At 68.2% G+C, this 21898-nt stretch overlaps 6 protein-coding genes across 6 annotated transcripts; 2 read left to right on the top strand and 4 right to left on the bottom strand.

The window, feature by feature from the left end:
• Positions 1 to 842: 842 nt before the first annotated feature.
• EMIHUDRAFT_232422 (hypothetical protein) lies at positions 843 to 1702 on the bottom strand (the record flags this gene model as incomplete). Its single annotated transcript, XM_005783189.1, has 2 exons — positions 843 to 1274; positions 1370 to 1702. 2 exons carry the CDS (start codon positions 1700 to 1702, stop codon positions 843 to 845), a joined length of 765 nt encoding a protein of 254 aa, XP_005783246.1.
• Positions 1703 to 2673: 971 nt separating this feature from the next.
• On the bottom strand, positions 2674 to 3492 carry EMIHUDRAFT_365213 (hypothetical protein). Its single transcript, XM_005783188.1, has one exon. The coding sequence runs from the start codon at positions 3472 to 3474 to the stop codon at positions 2833 to 2835; it is 642 nt and encodes a 213-aa protein (XP_005783245.1). The 5' UTR covers positions 3475 to 3492; the 3' UTR covers positions 2674 to 2832.
• A 3373-nt stretch (positions 3493 to 6865) lies between these two features.
• EMIHUDRAFT_113076 (hypothetical protein) lies at positions 6866 to 10339 on the top strand (the record flags this gene model as incomplete). Its single annotated transcript, XM_005783187.1, has 4 exons — positions 6866 to 7260; positions 7767 to 7869; positions 8142 to 8255; positions 8585 to 10339. The coding sequence occupies 4 exons, from the start codon at positions 6866 to 6868 to the stop codon at positions 10337 to 10339; spliced, it is 2367 nt and encodes a 788-aa protein (XP_005783244.1).
• A 3142-nt stretch (positions 10340 to 13481) lies between these two features.
• Positions 13482 to 14688, top strand: EMIHUDRAFT_232418 (hypothetical protein; the record flags this gene model as incomplete). Its single annotated transcript, XM_005783186.1, has 2 exons — positions 13482 to 13526; positions 13666 to 14688. The coding sequence occupies 2 exons, from the start codon at positions 13482 to 13484 to the stop codon at positions 14686 to 14688; spliced, it is 1068 nt and encodes a 355-aa protein (XP_005783243.1).
• Positions 14689 to 14896: 208 nt separating this feature from the next.
• On the bottom strand, positions 14897 to 16191 carry EMIHUDRAFT_232417 (hypothetical protein; the record flags this gene model as incomplete). The annotated part of the gene is made up of 5 exons (XM_005783185.1): positions 14897 to 14909; positions 15109 to 15488; positions 15577 to 15691; positions 15764 to 15987; positions 16048 to 16191. 5 exons carry the CDS (start codon positions 16189 to 16191, stop codon positions 14897 to 14899), a joined length of 876 nt encoding a protein of 291 aa, XP_005783242.1.
• Positions 16192 to 16931: 740 nt separating this feature from the next.
• On the bottom strand, positions 16932 to 21874 carry EMIHUDRAFT_456451 (hypothetical protein; the record flags this gene model as incomplete). Its single annotated transcript, XM_005783184.1, has 14 exons — positions 16932 to 17162; positions 17373 to 17930; positions 18136 to 18188; positions 18224 to 18344; positions 18480 to 18524; positions 18686 to 18763; positions 18955 to 19272; positions 19402 to 19551; positions 19616 to 19720; positions 19804 to 20070; positions 20143 to 20436; positions 20509 to 20553; positions 21513 to 21602; positions 21680 to 21874. 14 exons carry the CDS (start codon positions 21872 to 21874, stop codon positions 16932 to 16934), a joined length of 2550 nt encoding a protein of 849 aa, XP_005783241.1.
• Positions 21875 to 21898: the final 24 nt, after the last annotated feature.

The following is a 21898-nucleotide window of genomic DNA, read 5'->3' as shown; positions in this document are numbered from 1 at the left end:
GGAACGAGATGATAGTAGGGAGTAGAAGAAAGCAAAGAGGAGCCCTGCGCACGCACGACTCCGCAGGAGAAGCCCCTCCCAGACAAAACACAAGGGAGAGGTGGGTGGGTCACAGAAAACTGCGGCCGCCAGCGACTGAGCGTCTCGCTGGCGGACGGGGAGAGGAACACAAAGGGACGTCCGGACGTCCATCCACTGGGATGAGAATACTGGAGATCTGAGGTCGAATCTGCCGATTCCACAGCCGCCCAAAGGAGCGCCGCCTCAACACGGGGTCTCGGCTCTACCGAGCCATGCTAGCTCCAGCCGCAGCCCCACCCGGCCGCCCGGGGGTGTTCCCGCAGGCAGAGAAGACCAATCCTGGGGGAAGTAACCCTACCCCACTAGCACTACGGGTAGCCCATTCACGCGCTCCGTAGCTAATCAAAAATACGGTATCCGCCGTCCGCCGATTAGTTTCGTACCACCTTCGTATATCAATTTGTCCGTGCCCGTCCTGCGCCGGCACTTCCTCGAGCGCCGCGACTGCAAGTCCGCCCACTTCTCCCGTTGCTCGGCAATGAGATCGAGCGCGGCCTTCGCCTTCTTGAGCCGCCCCTCCCAGTGCTCGCGCTCCTTAGCGGCCTCGTTCGTTTCGTGTCTTTTGGGATCTTTCATATTTTGTTCGAATCCTATGGATCCTGCCGGGTGCACCCGGACCCACCCGGAGGGGCCCGGGAAGGGTCTAGCGGCCCTCCAGCGGCCCCCAACGCCCCCCCCCGCGGCCCTGTTTTGGTAGTGTATCACATATGTTATGTCACTATCATACCCACGACCCAGGGTACCCGAGCGTTCCCGAGCAGCTACAAGGCGGAGCCGCTGGAGGGCCTGCGGCTCCAGTGGCACCCAGTCTCCCAGTCGCGCTCGAGGTACGGGAGGAGCTTCGCCTTGCAGCTGTAATACAGTTTCTCGAAGCGGGCTGCCCGATCCAAAAGAATGGCACACTTGTCCTCGTGGGCGAGCTGAATCCCGTAAACGTCCCGCATATCATCGAATTGCGCCTCGTTCAGGCCGGCGTCGATCATCCGACGGGTCACCCGACGTTCGAAGACGCTTTCCCGATCGCTGTCCGAAGACGCGTCGTCGGGACGGGAGTCGCTGGCAGGCAGGTCCTCGACCGCCGGCGCCTCCTCGACCGCGGGCTCCTCTGGCGTCGGCACGTCCTGCAACGTTTCTGGAACGACAGCGAGAAGCGCCTCTGCGCCCGCCTGCCGCCGCTTGCACTTGCCCAACTCCTTGTCCACGCCGCTCGCGTGCGTCTCGAGCCGCTTGCCGTACACGACCGCTGCTCGAGTCGCGCGCCCGCCAGCTCGCCGCGTAGGTCCCACACAAGGTACGCCAGCGCAGCCTTCTTCAGGTTCTTTATCTGGAGAGCCATCAGCGCGCCGCGCCGCTGCGACAAAAAGAGCGTGTTTACGGCAGCTTTCGCGGCGATGATGATGCCGTTGGTGACCTCGCCGACGATGCTGACCTCGTTGGAGGGTGCGGGGACGGGATGGTTGCCGAGGAGCATGGTCTCGAGGCGATTTAAGAGCGCGGTGGGCTCCAAGGCGAGCTGCGCCGAACTGGAGCGAGTCGGCCGCGCCCGAATTGCTGGCACCGCATCGGCGCCGGTCGAGTCCGACACGACCGCGGTCTTCTCCACCGGCTCGAGGTTCGCCATCCGCGGCGCTGCACCGCGGATTCGAACGGCTGCTCGCTCCTGCTCGGCGGCTGGCCAGTCAGCAGGGCGCTTCGAGAGGGCGGTCGCCGTCGGTGCACATCGACGATCATGGCGAGCGAGCAGCCCCGCAGTGAGTGGATGCAGCCCACCGGAGGTACTGTCTGAGGTGGGGCCCGGCGCGTGAGGCTCGTTGGCGTCCGCCATCACCGCCTGCGGCCACTGTAGAGTCGGCCAAACCAGGCTCGATTTTGGCCATTTTGGCGCGGCCCTTGCGGACTCTTCACAGCTGGGTCCCGGTGCACCCGGTGGCACTCCCCACGCCGGAGCGGGAGCGGGTGCGGGTCTACTGTGCATCGTCACACAAGATACTCTACCAAGTCGGATACAAGTCGATGACAATGTGCGCGGCAGGACAAACCAAACATGAGACGGTTACACAAGGACGGTCAGGCTACGGTCAGGAAGTAGGTTTGAGTTCACACTCTCCAACACTCCCCCATTGTCTCCGCAGTCTTCATGAATGAGGATGCGGCAGACAACAACTGCAGCGTGTGAATGTGTCGGAGCGTAGGTATGCCGGTTACCCGCCGGCGTCTCGCGGGGCTGGCTAAGCGTCCAACCTTGCGTCTTCGCGAAGGATGGTCTCGCTTGTTAGCAAGACTTGCGCGCTAAGATGATCCAGTGAAGGGGTCAAAGCGCGGCCGAGTGGGTGGAGAGAGAGAAAAGGGGAGATAATGAACAGGAGCTCGTTGTGGAGCTCGGTCATGGCGCGCCGCGAGCTGCAATCCGGGCTGAGCGTCGCGGGGCGGCGGCTTGAGCGGGCGCGGCAGGCGCGGCGGGCGCGGGAGCGGGGGCGGGGGCGCCCCCTTGCGGCGCGGCGATTGGGCCGTTGGGAGGCCTCGCTGCGTTACCAGAGAACGCGATTTGTGGTGAACGTGTCGTTGCGCGTGTAGGAATTAGGTTGAGGAGGGAAACTGCATAATTCCTATAGTATCGGTAGCACGCTAACGGCACACAATTCTATACCCGAGGTCACAGTTGTCAGGTCACAGCAAGATACCCCAGACAGAGGAAACCCAAACCGGGCCGCCGGGGACGAGAAGCAGAAGGCTACTCTAACTCGCCGGCGCCTACTCCGAGCTCGGCATGGTGCGCTGCTTTTCGGCAAGGAGCTTCTTCCTCGCCGCACAAGCCTGCGCGCAAGTGTTGCTCATGTAGACGGGATTCTTCTCGCACTCTCCCGAGTCGGACCAGCCCTTGCAGCGCTTGTCCTCCTTCCCGGACTCCTCCGAGACCGCCGCTGGCGCCGCCTTCGCCGCATTTGCCGCCGGCTCGGGCGAGGCTGATCCCTGCGACGCCGCTTCCTGCCCCGGCTCCGCCACCTCCGCCACCTTCTCTGCGGCGGGCGTTGCCTGCGGCTTGCCCCTCCCCAGCTCCGCGCATGCGTCCGCGCAATGGTGGTGCATGAAGCCTGGGTTCTTTTCGCACTCGCCGCCCCTCGCCCACGCTGCGCACCGCCGGTCAGGCTTCTGGTCCGCCTTCTGGGGCTCCGCCGCCTCCGCAGCTCCGGCGGCCGCCGCCGCTCGGCCCGTCTTCGCCGCCTCCGCTTCAATCGCCTGCGCCGCAGCCTCCGCCCGCGCAGCCTCCGCCCGAGCCGCCTCCGCCCGAGCCGCCTCCGCTCGCGCAGCCTCCGCCCGCGCCGCCTCCGCCCGCGCCGAATCGCCAGGACTCTGTCCGTCCTCCTCGTCGTCGTCATCGTCCTCCTCCTCCATCGCTTGCTGCAGCGCCGCCTGCCGCGCCGCCTCAAGCTCGCGGATCTCCTCGTGCTCCTCCTCCTCGCCGTAGCCTGCCGCTCGCCTTGTTGTGGCGCGCGCGGCGCAAGCTCGCCCGCAGTGCGCAAGCATGAACGGGCGGTTGCTCTCGCACTCGCCTCGCGACGCCCACCCCGGGCAGCGCTCGTCCTCCGTCCCGGACTTCTCCGACGGCGCGTTCGCTGCCGCGGCGGTCGACGCCTTCGCTGGCGAAGATGCCTTTGCTGCTGCAGCCGCCGCTGGCGTCGGAGCGGCCTTCGGGGTTGCCTTGGCGCCCGCGGCTGCCGCCGCCGCCGTCGCGGCTCCCTTTGCCACCGCCGGCTGGGAGTTGGAGGCCCTCATATCTGCGCACGTCGCGGCGCAGTGCGACGCCATGAAGTCGGGGTTCCTGTCGCACTCGCCCGCGTTTGCCCACTTGACGCATCTGCCGGCGTCTACGCCGGCCGCGACCTCCGCCGCCGCCTGCTTCGCCGCCAGCGATCGTCCCGATGCTTTCCTCCCGGCTCGCTCTCCCGCCAACCGCCTCCTCGCTGCGTCGCGTGCGCCTCCCTCTGGAGCGCCTCCCGCGCTAGCCCGACGCGCCTCCTCGGGGCTGATGGCCCTGAGCCTGAAGCCCTGCCAGTAGAAGAAGCAGCTGGCGCCTCCCACGAGGGCGGCAAAAAGCAGCACGCGTGCCAGTGTGCACCGCCGGGCGGGCCCCTGGCCCTTCTTGTCGCCGTCCCGAAGCCGCTGGCCAGGCGACTCCGGATCAAAGTCCTCCTGGACAGCCCGAGAAGAGCCCGTCCGTCGGTACACGAGGCTGTCCGATCGAGACCGGTGTGGGTTGCCGTTGTCGTTGAAGTGCGCCGACATCCAGGAACGGGCTCGCCGAGACCTTTGGCCGAGTTTTGGCGAAATAAGAATTTAGACCCGTCCTCACCGCAGACAGGCTCGTTCAGGGCGGCTCGCACAGCGCCCGCAGACACACACACACACACACACACACACACACACACACACACACACACACACACACACACACACACACACACACACACACACACACACACACACACGCAAGGGCGAGGACACGCGCAGGGGCCGCACCTCTAGCGAAGCCCACAGAGTGGGAGACTCCTATCACCGCCCTGCCACCCACGTGAGCCTTTTGGCCGCCTCTGTCAGTGTGCCCGTGGTAGTGAGAGACTGCTGGTGAGAAGCCGGAGGAAGGTCGCTAGTCGAGAGAGATCGCCAGTGGAATAGGGAGTCCACCGTGCTGCGAGCCTGTCGCTGTCCCTTGTCAGGAGCAGGAGAACTAGGAGAGCGCAACCAGTAGGAGGCCCGCGCCTGCCCCCGTGCCGCCGGGTGCAACCTGTCCTATACGAGAGAGGAATCCCTGGGACCCTGTCGTGTGGGTGAACCCTGCCCAGCCCCCCTCCGTGTCGCGATGCGCTCCCCGCTCCCGTTCCCCTGTGTCCCTGATCGTCCTTCCAAGATCCTGCTCGTGCAGGTGGGGACCCTGTCCCTCTCCCACCCCTCGTTTGGCGTGCCCGTTTTATTTATTTATAGGCTCGACACAGGTGCGAAAATAAGAATTTTATTCTCCAAGAAAGACACTATCAAGATAGTCCTCCCATCCCTCCCTCAACTGCTCCCTCTGCAAGATGCGAGGACACAGGGCCTTCAAAACTCCTCAGAATGGCAAGATGTCGATTCCCGAGGAGCGGTTCATCAGCTGCTTGAACCACCCCAACTACGGGCAAGTTTGGACGAGCGGCATGGGTCCGGCGCCGCCGATTCCTGTGGGCAAGGGCAAGGGCAAGGGCAAGGGCAAGGGCAAGGGCAAGGTCCACGCCTAGCCCGACATGTCCTTCTCGACCTTCTCTACGACCTCCCCGGGACCATGATCCTCAGGCGTCCGATGATGCGGAGGTTGCAGACGCGGTGCAGGCGTCTATCAGGTCGAACTTCCTGGAAGACGTGCTCCCGATGCCCCCATCCCCGAGCGCGTTGATGGGCCGCGCGCGTGAGCTCGTCGTGCGCGGCTCTGTGGATCTCGAGGCCGTGCTGCGTGGGCGCAAGTAGTCGAGTGTGTAGTGTGTTGCGTGGCCGCTTCTCTTCGACCTTCTCGGGACCGTGACCTTCTCGGGTGTGATGGCCATACAACATGTCACACGAGGTGAAACGGTGTTCCCTCCTCCTTTCCTTTCTTCAGACGTCTGTGTTAGTGTGTGGATCTCGATGGTTGCAACTGAAAAGACCTCCAAGCCCGCCCTCCCCCTACTATTTTACAAATCAACTCCCTCGCACGACACTCGAGGTGCACGCGCCAGAAAAACGGTATGGCGGGTGGAGTGCTCTCTACTGCCGCGGCCTGTCGGTTCGGAGGCGCCCCGCGGCCGCGCGCTTGGTGCCGACGTCGACCGGCTGCTCTCGCGGCGCCGAGACGTGCCGCTTTGGTCACCTTTCGCGCGCTGCGAGGTGTCTTTTGGCATGTGAGCGCTGGCAGGAAACGCCAAGAAGCTGGTCTTCCATGTCTGCGGCCGCGGGCGTGCGGGCGGGCTCGCCGGTTCGCCTGCGGCAGGCCCGCGTGGCGAGACGCGTGTCGGGAACGTGCTCAGCAGGCTGTGCAGCGCAGCCTGACTCACTCAGAGCGCCGCTGATGCGGCGTGGGGCCGCCGGCGGCACTGCTGCCGCGCACGCTGCGCTGTGGGCGTCACCATCGTGTACTCGCCGCGTCGCCGACGCCACTTGCGGCTCGCGGCTGCCCTGCCCTTCCCTGCAATCGCGCAAACAAACACACACACACACACGCACACACACACACATTACAAACAAACACATTATTAATGATCGAGTATTGGGCGGCGGCGCGGCGCGGTCTTACACCGCCCTTCCTTGCAGCGAGCCCCCCCCCAACCCACCCGCGCTAGGTCTCGGGTTTGACGCATGGGGTCACTCCCGCGAAACCCGTGAACCCTACTCGAGTAGCCGGGGCAGTTGTAGGAACCGATTGTGTTCACTAGCAGTCAGTAATTAGCTGAGTGGTGTCTTGTAGGACCCGACCGATTGTGTTCACTAGCAGCGGGCTTGTCTGTTTGTTTATTAATGACAACGCGCACACACACTCTCCCAATATCATGTCCATGTGACATGTGCCATGGGGCTGGAGGCAGTAGGCAGTAGGTAGGGTGGCAGAGGGTGGTGCGCGCTGGCGCGCGAGCTTTCCCAGAGCAACAGTCGGAGAAGGGGCAACTCCGTGCACGACGGTCGGCCGTCAGAAAACACGCCTCAGCCGAGCGTGGACGCCAGACACTGTGGACGAGACACTTGACCGCGCAGCGGCCGCTCCACTGCGCAACCTTCGTCCGGCATGGCGGCCGCCGCGCTATGCGACGGCGACGTCAAGATGGTCATCTGGGATCTGGACGGCACACTGTGGCGCGGCACGCTCGACGAGGCCGACGCTGACGATGACCTTGCCGACGGCTCTCTCGCGCCGCTCATTCGTCTGCTCGCTCAGCGAGGCATCGTGTCGTCGGTCTGCTCGTTCAACGACGAGGAGCGCGCTTGTGCGGCGCTGCAGCGGCTCGGCGTGTGGGAACTCATCGTCTTTCCCGCAATCTCGTTCGACTCGGCCTTCTCCAAGCCCGCCGCCATCCGCGCCACGCTCTCCGCGGCCGGGCTGTCTCCCGCCAACGCGCTCTTCTGCGACGACGAGCCGCGGCACCGTGCGGCAGCCGCCGCCGCGCTGCCCGGCCTGCTGACGTGCGCTCCTTCGCTCCTCCCGCCAGAGTCGGCCCTGAGACGGTGCGGCAGCGCCGACCCGGGCTGCTCCCGGCTGCAAAAGTACCGCCTGCTCGAGGCGCGGCGGCGGGCAGAGGCGGCGGCCGTGTCGCAGGCCGGGGCGGGTGACGCCGCTGCGCAGCGATTCCTCGACAGCTGCGAGGTGGTTGTGCGGCTGAGGCCGCTGCGGGGCGCGAGCGACGAGGCAGCTCGACGGACGGAGGGGAGTCACCCTTACCACGAGTAGCCCGCGACACGTCGACGGCGCTCCTATAGGACCTCGTCCGGCTCGTGGCGCTGACGCAGTTTCCTGGAACCTTCCTGGAACCTTCCTGGAGCCTTCCTCCTAGGACCTCGACCGGCTCGTGGCGCTGACGCAGCGGACGAACCGGCTCAACTACACGCGGCGGAGGCGAGGCTGCCGCTGGGGGCGGACCACCCTGCACCTTCCCGGAGCCTGCACGGAGCCTTCCGTAGCATGCCCGCAGGCGGGGCTGGTACTGGGAGCTGCTCGAGCGCGACACGGACCTACTCGCGCCAGACCGCGCGGGAGGCGGGCGGGGCGGCGGGCTCGAGAGCTTCACGTGGAAGGTGTACGTGTCGGACAGGTTCGGAGAGCACGGCCTGGCGGGACTCGTGGCCGTCCGGCGCGGCGCGCTGCGCCACTTTCTTTTTTCGTGCCGCCTGCTCGGGCTCCACGTCGAGGACGCCTGAGATATGGGGAGATGTGGGGAGATGTGGGGAGATGTGGGGAGATATGGGGAGATACGACCTGCTCGGGCTCCGCGTCGAGGACACCGCCCGCCAAACAGCGCCTCCGTATCGCCGCCCTCTTGTCATCTGCCTCGACCCGCTCCCATCAGGCCGCCGTCTACCAGCGCCTCCTCGCCTCACACGCGCTCCTCCCTCCGCCCGCCGGCGCGTTGCCGCCGCAGCAGCACGAGGCGCTGCTGCGGCAGCGAGCGAGCCATGTGAAGGTCGAGCTCGAGGACGTGTCGAGGACGTGTCGTGGACGTGTGCCGGGGGAGGAGGCGGCCGAGCCCATGGCGGCGGGCTGCGGGGGGGCCGATTTTGCGGGGGGGGCGCCGCCGCGCGCACTCGCGTGTGGCTACTGCAGCCTCGCGCCGCTCGGCAGCCTGCTCGAGGGTCGCGGCTGGGCGGTTGAGATGGCGAGCGGCGAGCATGAGATGTGGGGAGATGTGGGGAGATATGGGGAGATGGCGAGCGGCGAGCATGAGCCCCCCCCCCCCCCCCCGATGTGCGTCGGATGAAGGAAGGCGTGATCAGCCGGCCATCCCTTGGTCAGGCGAGCGACGAGTACGAGCGCTTCGCCGTCGGCTCGCTGCTCGCCCTTCGCCAGTACTGCTCCTCGCCCGCTGCCGCCGCCGCGATTGAGCGCGAGGTGGAGGCTGCCGCTGCGAGGGCGGCAGAGGAGGCGGGGGAGGAGGCAGAGGAGGTGGGGGAGGAGGCAGCGGCGGCGGAGGCGGCGGCGGAGGAGGCGGAGGAGGTGGGGGAGACAGGCGAGGAGGCGGGTGAGAAGGCGGCGAGGGAGGAGGCGAGGGAGGCAGGGGAGGAGGGACTTGCGGCTGCGGCGCGGTCGTCTCGCCTCTTCGAGCGCGAGCAGGGTGCGATGCGCGGCGGGCAGTACGACGTGGTCGTGTGGGACCTGGAGCGTGAGCTTCTGTGGCCCGTCGCCACTTGCAGCGGCGGCGGCGGCGGCGGCGGTAGCGACGGCGGCGATGGCGGCGGCACGCTGCTGCTACCGGTCGATCTGCAGCACGCGCTGCCTCGCTGCCGTTGCCCTCTGGTAGCGGCGTGGGCTGAGCTGTGGAGAGTCAGCCACGGCACCCCCCGCAGAGAGGAGCTCACGGACGCGCGGCTGCTGAGCGGCGTCGAGGTGGCGGCGCAGATCCGCTGGCTGCGCAGCGCCCTCCCGGCGGAGACGTCGCTGCTGTTGCTCGACGTGCCACCTGTTTGGGAGGACGGGTCGCCCACCCACTCTCCGGGCTGGCAGCGCACACTCGCCGCCTTCCCCGCGTCGCTGCGGCGCGGCCTCGAGCAACGCGTCGCTTGCGCCTCCGTTGAGGTTGGGCGCGTGGTGGAGGAGCTGCCCAACACGGCCCTCGTGCGGCGCGCGGCGGCGCTGCGGGAAGGCGACTTGCTCGAGTGGGTGCACACCACCCGCAGGGCGGCCGCCGAGACGGCGGCGGCGGTGGTGCACGCCTATGCCGATGCTCGCGCGTGCTCGCGCTGCTCAGGCGAGAGAGACGCTGCTGGCTGCTTCGGAGAGGACTCGGACGGAGACATCGACGTCCCCCGCCGCCGCCCCCGCCGCCCGAGGCCGGACGAGCCGCCTCGGAGGTCGCCCGTGCCCAAGGCGGCACGGCCGGAGGCGCCGCCTTGGGCTCTCTTGGACGGCGTCTTCACGCCGTCGGAGCTCGCGCGCGTGATCGCTCTCTGCGAGCAGCTCGACCGTTCGGCAGTCAGGGACCCCGAGATCGCCGGCTTCAAGCTGGCGACGACGAGCGTGGTCCACTACTCCGTCTCTGCCGACGGCGCGCCGTCGTTTGCCGGCGACGAGCCGCCGGACCCGCTCCTCGACACTGGCTGGCTGTTCCGCCCGCTCGTGGCGGCGTTGCGGCGCGGAGACGCTGCGCTGGGCGGGGCCCTGCCTCTGAGAGCTTTTTGCACGTCGGTGCAGTACAACCGGTACGACGGAGGCGACCACTTTGAGCATTTCCACGTGGACGAGGTGGAGTGCGAGACGGCGTACAAGTCGCTCTCGCTCGTGCTCTTCCTGAGCCGGCCCGACGAGTACGGAGGCGGCGAATTCGAGCTGAGGAGGGGCGAGGGCGGGCAGGTGACGGCGCTGCGCCCGGACGCCAACAGCGCCGCGGTCTTTTGCGCGCGCGAGGTCTTCCACCGCGTGCGGCGCGTCACGCGCGGCGCGCGGCGGACGCTGGTGCTGTGGGCGTGTGCCACCCGCGCGAGCGCGGTGTGCGACGGCCCCGCCGAGCCTTGCGTGGCGTTTGGTCGGATTGGTGCCTCGCCGTTTCTTTAGCCATTTGCGGTGTGAATGGGTTCTATGAATGCAGGGCGGGGGGGGGCACGCTCTGTCGTCGCTGCGCGGAGGCTCGGCGGAGGTCGCCGGACACGCACGACACGCGACAGCGGCGACACCATGGGCGACACGCTGCGCGGTCAGTCGACACATCTTCTCACATGAGTCATGACAGGTCGCAGGGAAGGGGCCAAAGTAAAGTGGAAACATGCTAGGGGGCTCCTAACTGCAGAACGCCACAGTCTACTCGGAGCTAAAGAACCCACCCACCACACGCGTGTGCATGTGCATGAGATGTGCATGTGCAGGTGCATGGAATTTTTTGACGAGCGACTTGGATGCGCGAAAGATAAGTGCAAAGTGGTGGCTGTGACCTGTGACGGTGGTGCGGAGCCGTGTTGTCAGGGCGCAGGAGAGCTCGGATCACTGTCAGTGTGTCGGTGCTCAGCAGCGCCTCGGCCTTGCAGTGTCTCGCGCTCACTCTCTCGCAATCGAGTAACACGCTGTTCATCTCTTCACGGACGTTTTGATCTATCGCCAAAGCCGTTGCTGCTCTTTCGTTTGCAGGTCCATCAATCCATAAGTAGTACAAGACAACTCGTTTTACGGTTGGCATGCCTGAACGCCGGGCGTCTCGCCGCCCGGACAGCGCAGGTCAATAATGTTCTTCTCCTGAGGCTCAGATACAGAGTCTGGGAGAATGGCACAGAGCGCAACCACACAGGGAAAGAAAAGGAGGTAAGCCGACTGGTTGAAGGTCGGGCAGAAGCCCAGCCCGTCAGAAGCCTTGACTTTGCCCTGCTGCGCGCGCCACCTCGACGGCGTTCTCGGCGAGGTACTTTCGTACATCTACGTCCGTTTACCCACATCTACGTCCGTTTACTTGGAGCACTTGGAGTGCAGTCGCACATCCAGGGCCGGGGAGCTGAGAAGCGCACCCAGCGGGCCGGGTGATTGGCATCGGGTTGCGGGCAAGAGAGCCCTAGCCCTGGGGGGTGCGCGTTCGCAGGGCCATAACACGGGTCTCCGAGGGATAGTACCGCGCTCCGGGTTTCCCCTAGCAGCAGAACGCACCCTCTACTCGGAGCTAGTAATACGAGAATACTCTCCGAGGGTTAGCCCCGCGTACCAGGTTTTCCCTTAACTGCAGCACGGGAAAACACATTTTTGGGCAAGGCGTCTATTCGATGCTCTGCACCGTTAGCTGTCCGGGAGGCGTCCGGGAGGCACCTCCCGGACATCAAATGGGGCCGCCTGGTGGCCTCCGAGCGCCAGCCGAAGCAACCCTCGTCGTGCCCCGACACCCCCCCGACTCATGCTGTGCCGCTCTTGCCTGTGTGGCCGCTGACGGCGGGGCCCCGTGCGCGGCTGCGCCGAAAACTCGTGACTGCCGTCGTCACACCTGTCCACAGATGCGACGGGTGCCTGTCCGACCGCGACAAACAGGCCTCGTAGCGGATCGCCAGCCCGCCCTTTGCCTCCGCAGACGCCTAGCCGAATCGTCGTTACCTTCCGCAGACCGAGACTTCCGAGCGGGCGCGTTCTATAGATGACGGTCACGCCCAACTCACCAGCCTTGTGGCCTGAAACCGATTCTGAGCCCTGCCTCCCCCGAGCGGGTATGGCCGCTGCCCGGCGGCCCGCGGTACGATTCGGTCCCGCCACCTCCCCGCCGTCCCGGTTCCCGCAGGTGAATTATTGCGATTTCGCCACCCTCCTCGCCGCCGTCTCCGCCACTGTCGCCTCCGCGCTCTCCTCCGCCGTCGCCGCCGCCCTCGCCTCCACCGGAAGCTCCGCCACCCTCCCCGCGGCCTTCTCCACCGCCCTCTCCGCCGCTCTCTCCTCCGCCGTCGCCGCCGCCCTCGCCGCTGCCGTTGCCGCCGCACTCCTCCCCGCTGCCGCCAAGCATGATCGGCCTCACCCTCCCCGCCGCGCCGTCGGTCTCGCCGTCGCCGCCGCTCTCTCCGCCGCCGTCGCCGCCGCCCTCACCGCTGCCGTTGCCGCCGCACTCCTCCCCGCTGCCGCCGTCGGCCTCACCCTCCCCGCCGTGCCGTCGGTCTCGCCGACGCGTCGCCTTCTTCCGTGTCGCTGTCGCCGCTCCGCCGTCCGTGTCGCCGTCGCCGCCTCGGATCTGTGGCGGCGACGGCGACGGCAAGCGAGCTTGCTGCGGGGAGGGCGAGACGGAGGAAGGCAGCGGCGACGGCGACACGGACGGAGGCGGCGACGGCGACACGGACGGAGGCGGCGACGGCGACACGGACGGAGGCGGCGAAGTCGACACGACCGGCGGCGGCGGGGAGAGCGATTCCAACGGCGGCGGCGGCGACGGCGACAAGGACAGAGGCGGCGAAAGCGAGACCGACGGCGGCGACGGCGACGGCGACATGGATTGAGGCGGCAAAGGTGAGATCGGCGGCGGGGAGGGCGAAACGGAGGAAGGCAGCGGCGTCGGCGGCACGGACGGAGGGCGAAGGCGACCCGGATCGGTCTCGCTTTCGCCGCCTCCGTCCGAGTCGCCGTCGCCGCCTCCGCCGTCGGATTCGCCTTTGTCGCCTGCTCCGTCCGTGTCGCCCTCGCCGCCGTCACGATTCGGCATACACACAGTTTGCACATCTGCAAGTTCTTCTTGATGTACACGGCGGTGCAGCCCCTGGCAATTAGCGGGCAGCTCAAGGCATCGACGCTCTCGCCGAAGCCCCTGTGCCCGGCACTTGCCGCCGTTTTATTCGGCGCAATGGCCGGCGTTGAAGCTCCGAACCCAGGCGCAGCCGAGCCCGTTCAGAGACAACACCAACAACCTCTTTCACTCATTCTTAAAACAGTACCGGCCGGGATTTCGAAGATAGTGCTAAAATGGATACCTGGAGAATGGCATTTAATTTCGCGGACCGGCTCTTTTAACAATCAGGTCATGTCACCGCTTAATGTGCATGTGCGTGGCCTACGTCAGAGACCAAGTGACCAGCCGTCCCGGGCAATTTGTGACCCGTCTACGCCCCCTCGCGCCTCGGGCGCGGCCGGCCGCCGCCGGCCTGCCCCGTTGACTTCCCCGCCGCGCTAGGCGTTCGTTCGCAGTAATCTGGCTTAGTTCAGAGAGGTCGGGTCGTCTCTATGCGTATCACAGCGCGGCGCTGGCCTGCGCATGGCGGGCATGTGGTCGAATCAGTCAATCATCCCGACATTTGATGTTAGTTAGTGCCAAAACCGCGGAACCGAAAATGGCGTTTAATTTTGCGCACCTGCTGTCCGCCGCCTGCGGCGGCGCTGCGCGCCGCCTACGCGCGCTGCGCGCGCTTTTTTTCTCTCTTTTTCTGTCTTTTTCACAGTGTAATTTTACCAAAAAAATGCCATTTTTTGACGACGAGGCGTCACAAGTCATCATGGTCGGCGCGACGGCGACTCAAATGCCCAGATCCTCTAACCACCCTGGCGCGCCCGTCGGCGTGCGCGATAGTTCTCGGCAAGCGTCATCGTCCACCCGAAGCAGCTCGCTCGTGCCGGAGCAGCTGACTCAGCTGACCAACGTCATCGCGAAGCCCACCACCGCGGCCGTGGCGCAGCAAATTCCCTTTCTCCCTTCGTTCGATCATGCTGGCTCTTTCTATGCTGGCTCCAGCATAGACCAGCCGTGGAGCGCCGAGGAGGACGCCCTCCTGCACAGCTTCGTCCAAACGCTCGGCCACCAGTGGAAGAAGATCGCCGAGCTGCTGCCCGGCCGCTCGAAGAGCTCGACCAGAAACCGCTGGATCCGCATCGGCAAGGCGGCCTTTAAGGCGGCTGGCAGCGCTAGACCAAGCAGCCAGGGCTACCTGTGCCGCCGCTGCGGGCTTCCGAAGAAGGGCCACCACTGCGGAGTGCCGGCAGAGGAGCAGCCCGTGCTTCCGTCGAGCGCCCCTGTGCCGCTAGGCTTCGACCTGCCCAGGCGGAGGTCGGTGTCGGATGCGGCGGCCTCGCTCGCTGCGGAGGCTCCACCGAGGATTGTCCTCCCCGTCGTCATGGCCCAGCCCCTCGGCGTTTATATGCCCGACTCGCCGCTGACCGGCGGGCCCTCGGTCGACTCGGTCGAGCGCAGCTTCCTGTCGGAGCTGCAGGCGTCGCTAGAGCCAGCGGAGCAGCCCGCCGCCGCGGCGTCACCCCTATTCGCGGCGGGAGTGTGCCTTGCGGCGGCGGCTCCGGCCGCGGCACCCACGCAGCCTGCGGCGGATCCGACATCTGTGTATCTAAGTCTCGACATACTCGCAGAAGAGAGCGAGGCCGCGGCACAGGCTCTGGCGAGGCGAGTGCCGGTGGTATGGGCAGATAAGGCGGCCCCCGCGGCCGACGCGAGGAAGGGGCAGGGGCCTCTCTAGGAGGAGGAGGAGTTCATGGGGCCGGTTTACTGCATTTGAATTTTTCATTTTGATCAGTGGAGGTGGACCCCCGCCCCCCCCCCCCCCCCGGACCTGGCCTATTCAGCCACCGCCTCCGTCGACCAAGGCGTCGCCGCCGTACCGGGCTTCACAGCCTCCCCCCCCGACGCCGCACCATCTCCATCGGCCGGCCACCACTCCCCCACGACTACCCCGGCGGCCTTGCACGGAACGCGGCGAGGGGCAACTGGACTCGCCTCGTCCTCGGTCGCCTCATCCTCCTCTCCCGCCTCCGCCATCACCTCGTCTCGTGGCGCCGCCTCCTCCGCCTTATCTCCCGCCACCTCCACCCCCTCCTCCATCGCCTCGGGCGCAGAGGCCTCCCCTGCCCCCACCGTCTCCCCCTCCCCCCTCGGCCACGGCTCGCATGCCGTGGCCTCGCTCTCTGCTGCGAGCATGCCGAGGCTCAGAAAAGCGTCCACCCAAGCATGCGCGCGCGGGGCATGCGCGGGCGCCCCCACGGCGGTCGACGCGGCCGGAGCCGCAAAGCACGCCGGCGTCGGCGCAACCCCGGCCAACCCCGTGCCGCCGCTCGTGCTCGCCCAAACGCCCTGCTGGACGGGTATAGCGACCACCGCCGGGCGGGCAGGCGCGAGGAAGTGAGAGCTATCGAACGACGTCTGCACGCCGACCGGATGCTGCCCGCCGGTGCCGGTGCCGGTCTGCCGCTGCGAGTTGAACATCGGCAGCATGCTCTCCTCGATCTCCGCCGGGAGCGAGGAGAGGCTGCCCGCTGCCGCCTCGCGCAGGCCGCCGTTGCCGAACAAGTTGAACAAGGCCGCCGGGCACGGGAAATATATTCGGAACGGCGTGGAGGCCGCCGGGCACCGGAACGGGAGGGGTGCATATGGGATGGAGGGGCTGGCCCATTGCCATGGGCGCCTGCTGCATCGCCTGCCGCCGCGAAGCGATTGAGACCGCCGCATCCGACACCGACCTCCGCCTGGGCAGGTCGGAGAGCGGCGATGTGGGTCCGCTTGGAGCCACGGGCTGCTCCTCTGCCGGCACTCCGCACTTGTGGCCCTTCTTCGGAAGCCCGCAGCGGCGGCACAGGTAGCCCTGGCTGCTTGGCCTAGCGCTGCCAGCCGCCTTAAAGGCCGCCTTGCCGATGCGGGTCCAGCGGTTTCTGGTCGAGCTCTTCGAGCGGCCGGGCAGCAGCTCGGCGATCTTCTTCCACTGATGGCCGAGCGTTTGGACGAGATGGTGCAGGAGGGCGTCCTCCTCGGCGCTCCACGGCACCTGCGGGGTGGATAGGGGTCAGATCTTGTGGATTGAAGGTTGCCTAATACTGAACGGCACCTGCGAGTCGCCGCGCCTCGCGGCCTCGCCGCTCGCTGGAATCGAGCAGCTGGAGTCGCTCGACTGCGCCTCGAGCAGCGGAGGGCGAGGAAAGTGAGGCCGCGCCTCGGAGCTTTTCGTCGACTGAGAAAGCTGGACCTCCATTGCCGTCGCTGAGACTGTGCCACGACAACCGGCGGATACAAAAGCGAGCAAGAGCGCAGGTGGGTCCGCTCCTCAGCTCCCCGGCCCTGGATGTGAGGTTGATGACTGCACTCCAAGTGCTCCAAGTGCTCCAACAGGTAGCAAGCACCCCCCCCAAAAAGTCAAGGATTCGCTCCGAGTTCGAGCTCCGAGTAGAGGGGGCGCCCCGCAGCTAGGGGAAACCCAAAGCGCGGACTAACCCTCGGAGAGTATTCTTGTATTACTAGCTCCGAGTAGAGGGGGCGCTCCGCAGCTAGGGGAAACCCGGAGCGCAGAACCAACCCTCGGAGACCCGTGTTATGGCCCTGCGACCGCGCACCCCCCAGGGCTAGGGCTCTCTTGCCCGCAACCCGATGCCAATCGTCCGGCCCGCTGGGTGCGCTTCTCAGCTCCCCGGCCCTAGATATGCAGGTTTATTAGACTGAGCGGTCGTTTCTCGTGAAAATGTGTGTGCGGTGGCCGGTGGGGCCTGGGGCGGTGCCGGGGGGGCGGGTCTCAAATGAGAAATGTTCATGTGTGTTGAGTTGAGTTGTGTTGGCGCTGGGGGGCGAGTCTCCACACATTTTCCGTACGCTGCACACACGACGCGTCAACAAAAGAGGCGCGCGCCCCGCCTTACGATCCATCGAACACCGTATGCAGCACGGCAGAAGCTTCCGCCACGTAAAAGTCGCATCACAATGCGTTTGCCGGTGCCGCCGTCAGTGCTTCTTCTTCTTCTGCTTGTCCGACTTGAAGGCGCCGGCGTGCACCCACGCCGAGTAGGCGAGGTCGCGCTCCGCCGCCGCGCCCTCCTTGCCTCGCGGCGGGTGGTAGCCGAGCGCGCCAAAGTGCTCGCAGTGGTCCCGCAGCGCCTTGATGGCGAGCGCGACCACCGCGGGGCTGTGAGGCTGCCGCAGCGCCGCGCGCCACCGCTCGCGGCTCTCGACCGACTGCCAGAGCCGGTGCGCGGACCGCGAGCGGCTGCCCACGGCAAAGCTGCCGCCGCCCACGCCGGCCGCGCCGCCGCCGCCCTCGGAGGCCGCCTTGGCCGCGGCCGCCGCCTCTGCCTCGGCGGCCGTGCGCCAGGCCAGGTTGTACTCGGCCTCCTCCGGCGTCGGCTCGTTGCGCTCCTCCGCGTAGTTTGCGATGGCGAAGCGCACCTCCGTCTCGTCGAGGTCCTCCTCGTCGTTGTCGTCCCCGTGGACCATGTGCCACAGAGGCGGGTCGCTCCCCTCGGCCGGAAGCCAGCCAGAGATGCGCCCGTCCGAGGCGCCAAACCCGGCAAAGAAGCGGCGCGCCTGCTGCCCGACGTACTCGTGGCCCTCCTTGCGCCACGGCTTTCGCTCGTTCGGGGCCGCCGCCGTCTGCAGCGCGTGCACCGCCTCCTCGAGCGTGCCGAGCAGCTCGGCGAGCTCGTTGACCGTGGTGGCTGCGCGGCACGAGAGCTGCCACACCTCCTGCGCGCCCTCGTCTTTGCGGCCCGCCGCCACCCAGCCGGTGCCGAGCCTGCCGAGCAGCGGCGCGAGCCACTCCTCGAAATCGAGCAGCTCGTCGCGCGCCCCCGCCAGCCCGAGCGCCGACGGCTTGATCCGCAGCGCCTTGCGCTCCAGCCTGTTTTCGTAATGCGGCTGCGCGAGCACGGGAGGGTGCAGCAGCTCGTCCCGCTCCTTCTGCGCAAACGCCTCGAGCGCAGCCTCCGCCTCGCCGAGCTCGAGGTCCTCCGCGTCGCCGTCGTCGTGCACGACGTGGAAGAGTGCGCCTGCGGCCCGCGGCGGGAGGCGCGAGGCCGGGTCCTCGGCGGGCGGGGCGGGGCGCGTGCGCGCGGCGGGCGGCACCCTCGCTCGTCTCCTCGTTGGGCGGGAGCCAGCGGGTGATCTTGCCGAGCGACTGCGGGTTGGCCGCCTCGGGGAAGACGCGCAGCACCTGCCGGCCGACCCACTCGTGCCCCTCGTCGAGCCACCCCTCGTCTTGGTTGACTACCTACTGCCGCACGCAGAGCGGTGGCGGCGACCGCTGCTCTCGCCTCGTCGCGCCCCCTCCGGGCCGGCAGCCTCGTCATCGGCCATGTCGGCCGAGATGATGGGAAGCAGCTCCCGCAAGCGCTGCTTCAGCTCCGCCTCGGCCAGCGCACCCTTGTCCGTCGCTACAGCGCCCTCGCCCTCGCCGCCCTCGCCGCTGCCAGCGCCCTCGCCGCCGCCGCCGTCCCCACCGCCACTGCCCTCGCCGCCGCCGCACACGGCGCCGCGGCCATCGAGCGAGTCCAGCACCGCCTCGACGTGCGCGGCGGTGTCGTAAAAGGCCCACGTCCACCCCTGGGGAGCGGCGAGGAGCGAGAGCGTCGCGGCCACTTGGTGGCGGGGCGGCGGGCGGCGGGTGGCGCGGCGGGCGGCGCGGGCGGCGCAGGCGGCGCGGTGGCGCAAGCGGAGAATGGCGGGGTTGGCGCAAGGTGGCGCAAGGTGGCGCCGCCGCTAGCCTGCGGCGACTCTTCTCGCGGCACGTGGACCCAGAGGCGGTGCGGGTCCGAGACGAAGAAGTAGTAGGTGCGCCCCGACTGACGGCGCGCGCGCGCAAAGGGGGGGGTGAGTCGGGGAGTGTCGGCTGTGTGAGGGGTGCGGAGGGGCGCGCGAGATCGCAGCGCTGAAAGGAGTCGCGCCGCTGGGGGCGGGCGGGCGGAGGGGTGTGTGCTCGCCCTGTCGCGGCCGAGCGGCTCCTCGCGCACCGGCGCCTGGGCCATGCGCCTACGGCGTGGGGGCGGCGGCCGGAGGATGAGCGCCTCGCAGGAGGGTGGTCGAGCTGCCGCGCGGCCAGCGGCTGCCCGTAGTGGCGGTGCAGCGCCGACGCCTGCCGCTTCGTGTACTTGGCCGCGATGCCGCGCGTCACCTCCGCGACCGAGAGCTCCACCTCCACCTTGCGCGCCGCCTTGAGCGCCTCGCTCGCCCATGGCCGCCCGTCCGCCGTCTCTCCGGCGTGGCCGCTCGCCTCCGCCTCGCTGACCGCCGCCGCCAGCGCCTCGGCGTCGCGCGCACGCAGCGCCTGCAGCAGCGCCGCCTCGGCCGCCTCCTTGGCGCGGTGTCGCTTGCGCTTCTCCTCGCGCGCCGCCCGGCGGGCGAGGGCCGCTCGCCGCGCCTCGGCCGCGGCCGCGCTCGCCGGCTCGTCGTCGTCGTCGTCGCTGTCGCTGTCGTCGCTCACGTCCGAGTCGGGCGGCGCGGGCGCCTCCTTTGGGCCCGCCGCCTCCTTCGCCTCGGCGGCGGCGCCGCCGAGGCTCGCCAGCTCGCGCGGCACGGGCGACGCGGAGCGGGCGAGGGTGCGGCGCGCGGCGGCGGCCTTGACGGCGTCCGCCTAGTGGGGACGCGTCGTGGACATGTCGTTGAGAGGAGCGAGGAGTGCGCGGCGGATCGCACACGACTGCGTCCGCCTTGGCCTCGCGCTCGTCTCGCTTGAGCGCCTGCTGCTTCTCTCTCAACTCGCGAGCCAGCTCCTTGCGGCGCGACTCGTTGTCGGCGAGCTCCTGCCGGATCGTCTCTACCGAGAGGCACCTGCCCACGCGCCGAAGCCTGTGAAGGGACGCCGTGCACGCGCCTCCCGCACCACCTTCGCGAGGGAGAGGCGCCGCTCGGTCAGCGGCGTGAGGAGCGCCAGCTTGTGCGCGACGGACAAGTCCGGGTAGTCGGACCGCTGCAGCGCCGCGAGCGCGCTGCGCGACTCCTCCGTCTCGTGGAGCTCTGGCAGCAGCCAAAGGACGGCGCGCAGCACCTCTGGCCAGTTGGCGGCCGAGACGACGCCGGGCGGCGGCAGCTGCTGCACCACCATCCCCGCGTCCAGCGGCGGAGGGAGCTGGCCCGCCCGCCGGAGCTGCTCCTACGGGACACGTCCCGGACACGTCCCGGACACGGCGCGGCATCCGGCAGCCGGCAACCGTCGGAGTCGCTCCGTGTCGGCGAGCAGCGCGCGCAGCAGCCGCACGTGCAGCTCGGCGAGCACGCTGCCGTGGCCGGGCCGGCAGAGCGCGGCGACAAAGTTGTCGACGGAGAACTTTGTGAGCGTCAGACGGCCCGAGAAGGCGCACGCAAACGCCCAGCACTGCACGAGCTCGGAGGCGAGTCCGGGCGTGCGTGACTCGGCGAGCGGCAGCGGCAGCTGGCCGGGCGGCTCGGGCCGCTCGCAGGTCGGAGCCCGCACGTCGGCGCTCGGCTTGCCCGCCCTCTCCTCAAGCTCGGCCACGGCCTGCGGCTCAGACAGGCGCACTCTCACACATCAGTAGGGGGGCGGGGGGTCTGAGGGACGAGCCCCGCCGACGGCCTGAGACTCCTTGAGCGCCGCCGCGAGCCGCTCCTTGGCCGCCTGCGATATTGTACAAGTATTAGACAGACGATATCTCATACGTTCTGCCCATGTCGCTCCTTGCCGCCTGCTTCGCCTCTTTCGCGGCAACCTTCTTCGCGGCCTTGGCCTGCCTCCGCTCCTCCGCCGCCGCCGCGCGCCGCGCCCGCTCGGCGTCAGAGATGCGACTGCCCCCCGCCCGCGCGGCGACGGCGGGGTTCGGGTCGACGGCAAGGCCGAGGTGGCGCAGCACCTGCGCGGGGCGCCGTGCGGCGAGGCCAAGGCGTTGCTGCTGCTGCTGCTGCTGCTGCTGCTGCTGCTGCTGCTGCTGCTGCTGCTGCTGCTGCTGCACCTTCACTCGCGAGTCGAAGCGCCTCCCGCCGGGCGAGATGTAAAAGTGGTCCACGTGCTTGCCCTGGGGGCGGGGCGGGGTGGGGTGGGGGCGGCGGCGCGCGCGGGAGTGCACGCCGCCGGGGAGGGAGGGGTAGGTATGCCGCGGGGGGAGGGAGGAGGGGCGAGGCGCTGCCGCGCGCCTTGCCCTCCGGCATGATCCTCTCCTTGGACTGCTTGATCCAGCCGGCGCCGAACTCCTCGCACGGCTCCTCCGTCACGGCCTTGTAGCCCTTGCTCTTGCCTCCGCCGCCCTTGGCGGGCGCGCCTTTCCCGCGCTCCTCGCTGCGCTCCTCGCCGCCGCCGCCGTTGCCGCCGCCGCCCGCCGTCGCAGCCATGATCTTGAGCCGCTGCTTCGCCGGCACCGCCGCCGCAGCGCTCTCCGCCGGACGCTTGTGGCCGCCCGACCCGCCCTCTGGCGGCGCCTCCGGATGCGCCGAGCCTCCCACCTCCGCACCGGCGCCGGTGGCCACTCTTGCACCCACCCCGCCGCCGCCGCCCTCAGCCGCCTCGCGCGCCGCCGCCGCGCGCTTTTCGTACGGAGCCTTCTGCGCGTCGTCGAGGCGCTTCCACTTATTGCGCAGCCGCACCTCGATCTGGGCGCGCCGCCACTTCTTAGCGCCGTTCTGAAAAATGAGGCCGCCCGCCGCCTGGACCAGCTCCCGCCGGCCCTCGCATGCCTATGGCGAGAGAACACTGTCGGTGAGGAGATGCAAGGGAGCGTGCGCGAAGGCGCGTGCACGGGGCCAGCACGCACCTTGGGGTCGCCGCCGAGCAGCTTGATCACATGACTCAGCTCCTCGTCCGGCATCGTGCCCAGATCGGGCGTGTCGTCGTCGTCGCCACCGCTCTCCGCGTGCTCCGGCTGCTCCTTCTTCCACAACTCGTACGCGGTCTTCGCCTTCTTCGCCTTCTTCGCCGGCGACGGGCCCGACGCGGGGCGCTTGCACATCACCGAGGTTGGCGCGTTTGCGAG

Source organism: Emiliania huxleyi (genome assembly GCF_000372725.1).
Source record: "Emiliania huxleyi CCMP1516 chromosome Unknown EMIHUscaffold_181, whole genome shotgun sequence".
Classification (NCBI taxonomy): domain Eukaryota; phylum Haptophyta; order Isochrysidales; family Noelaerhabdaceae; genus Emiliania; species Emiliania huxleyi.
This window is presented reverse-complemented; position numbering and strand designations above follow the sequence as displayed.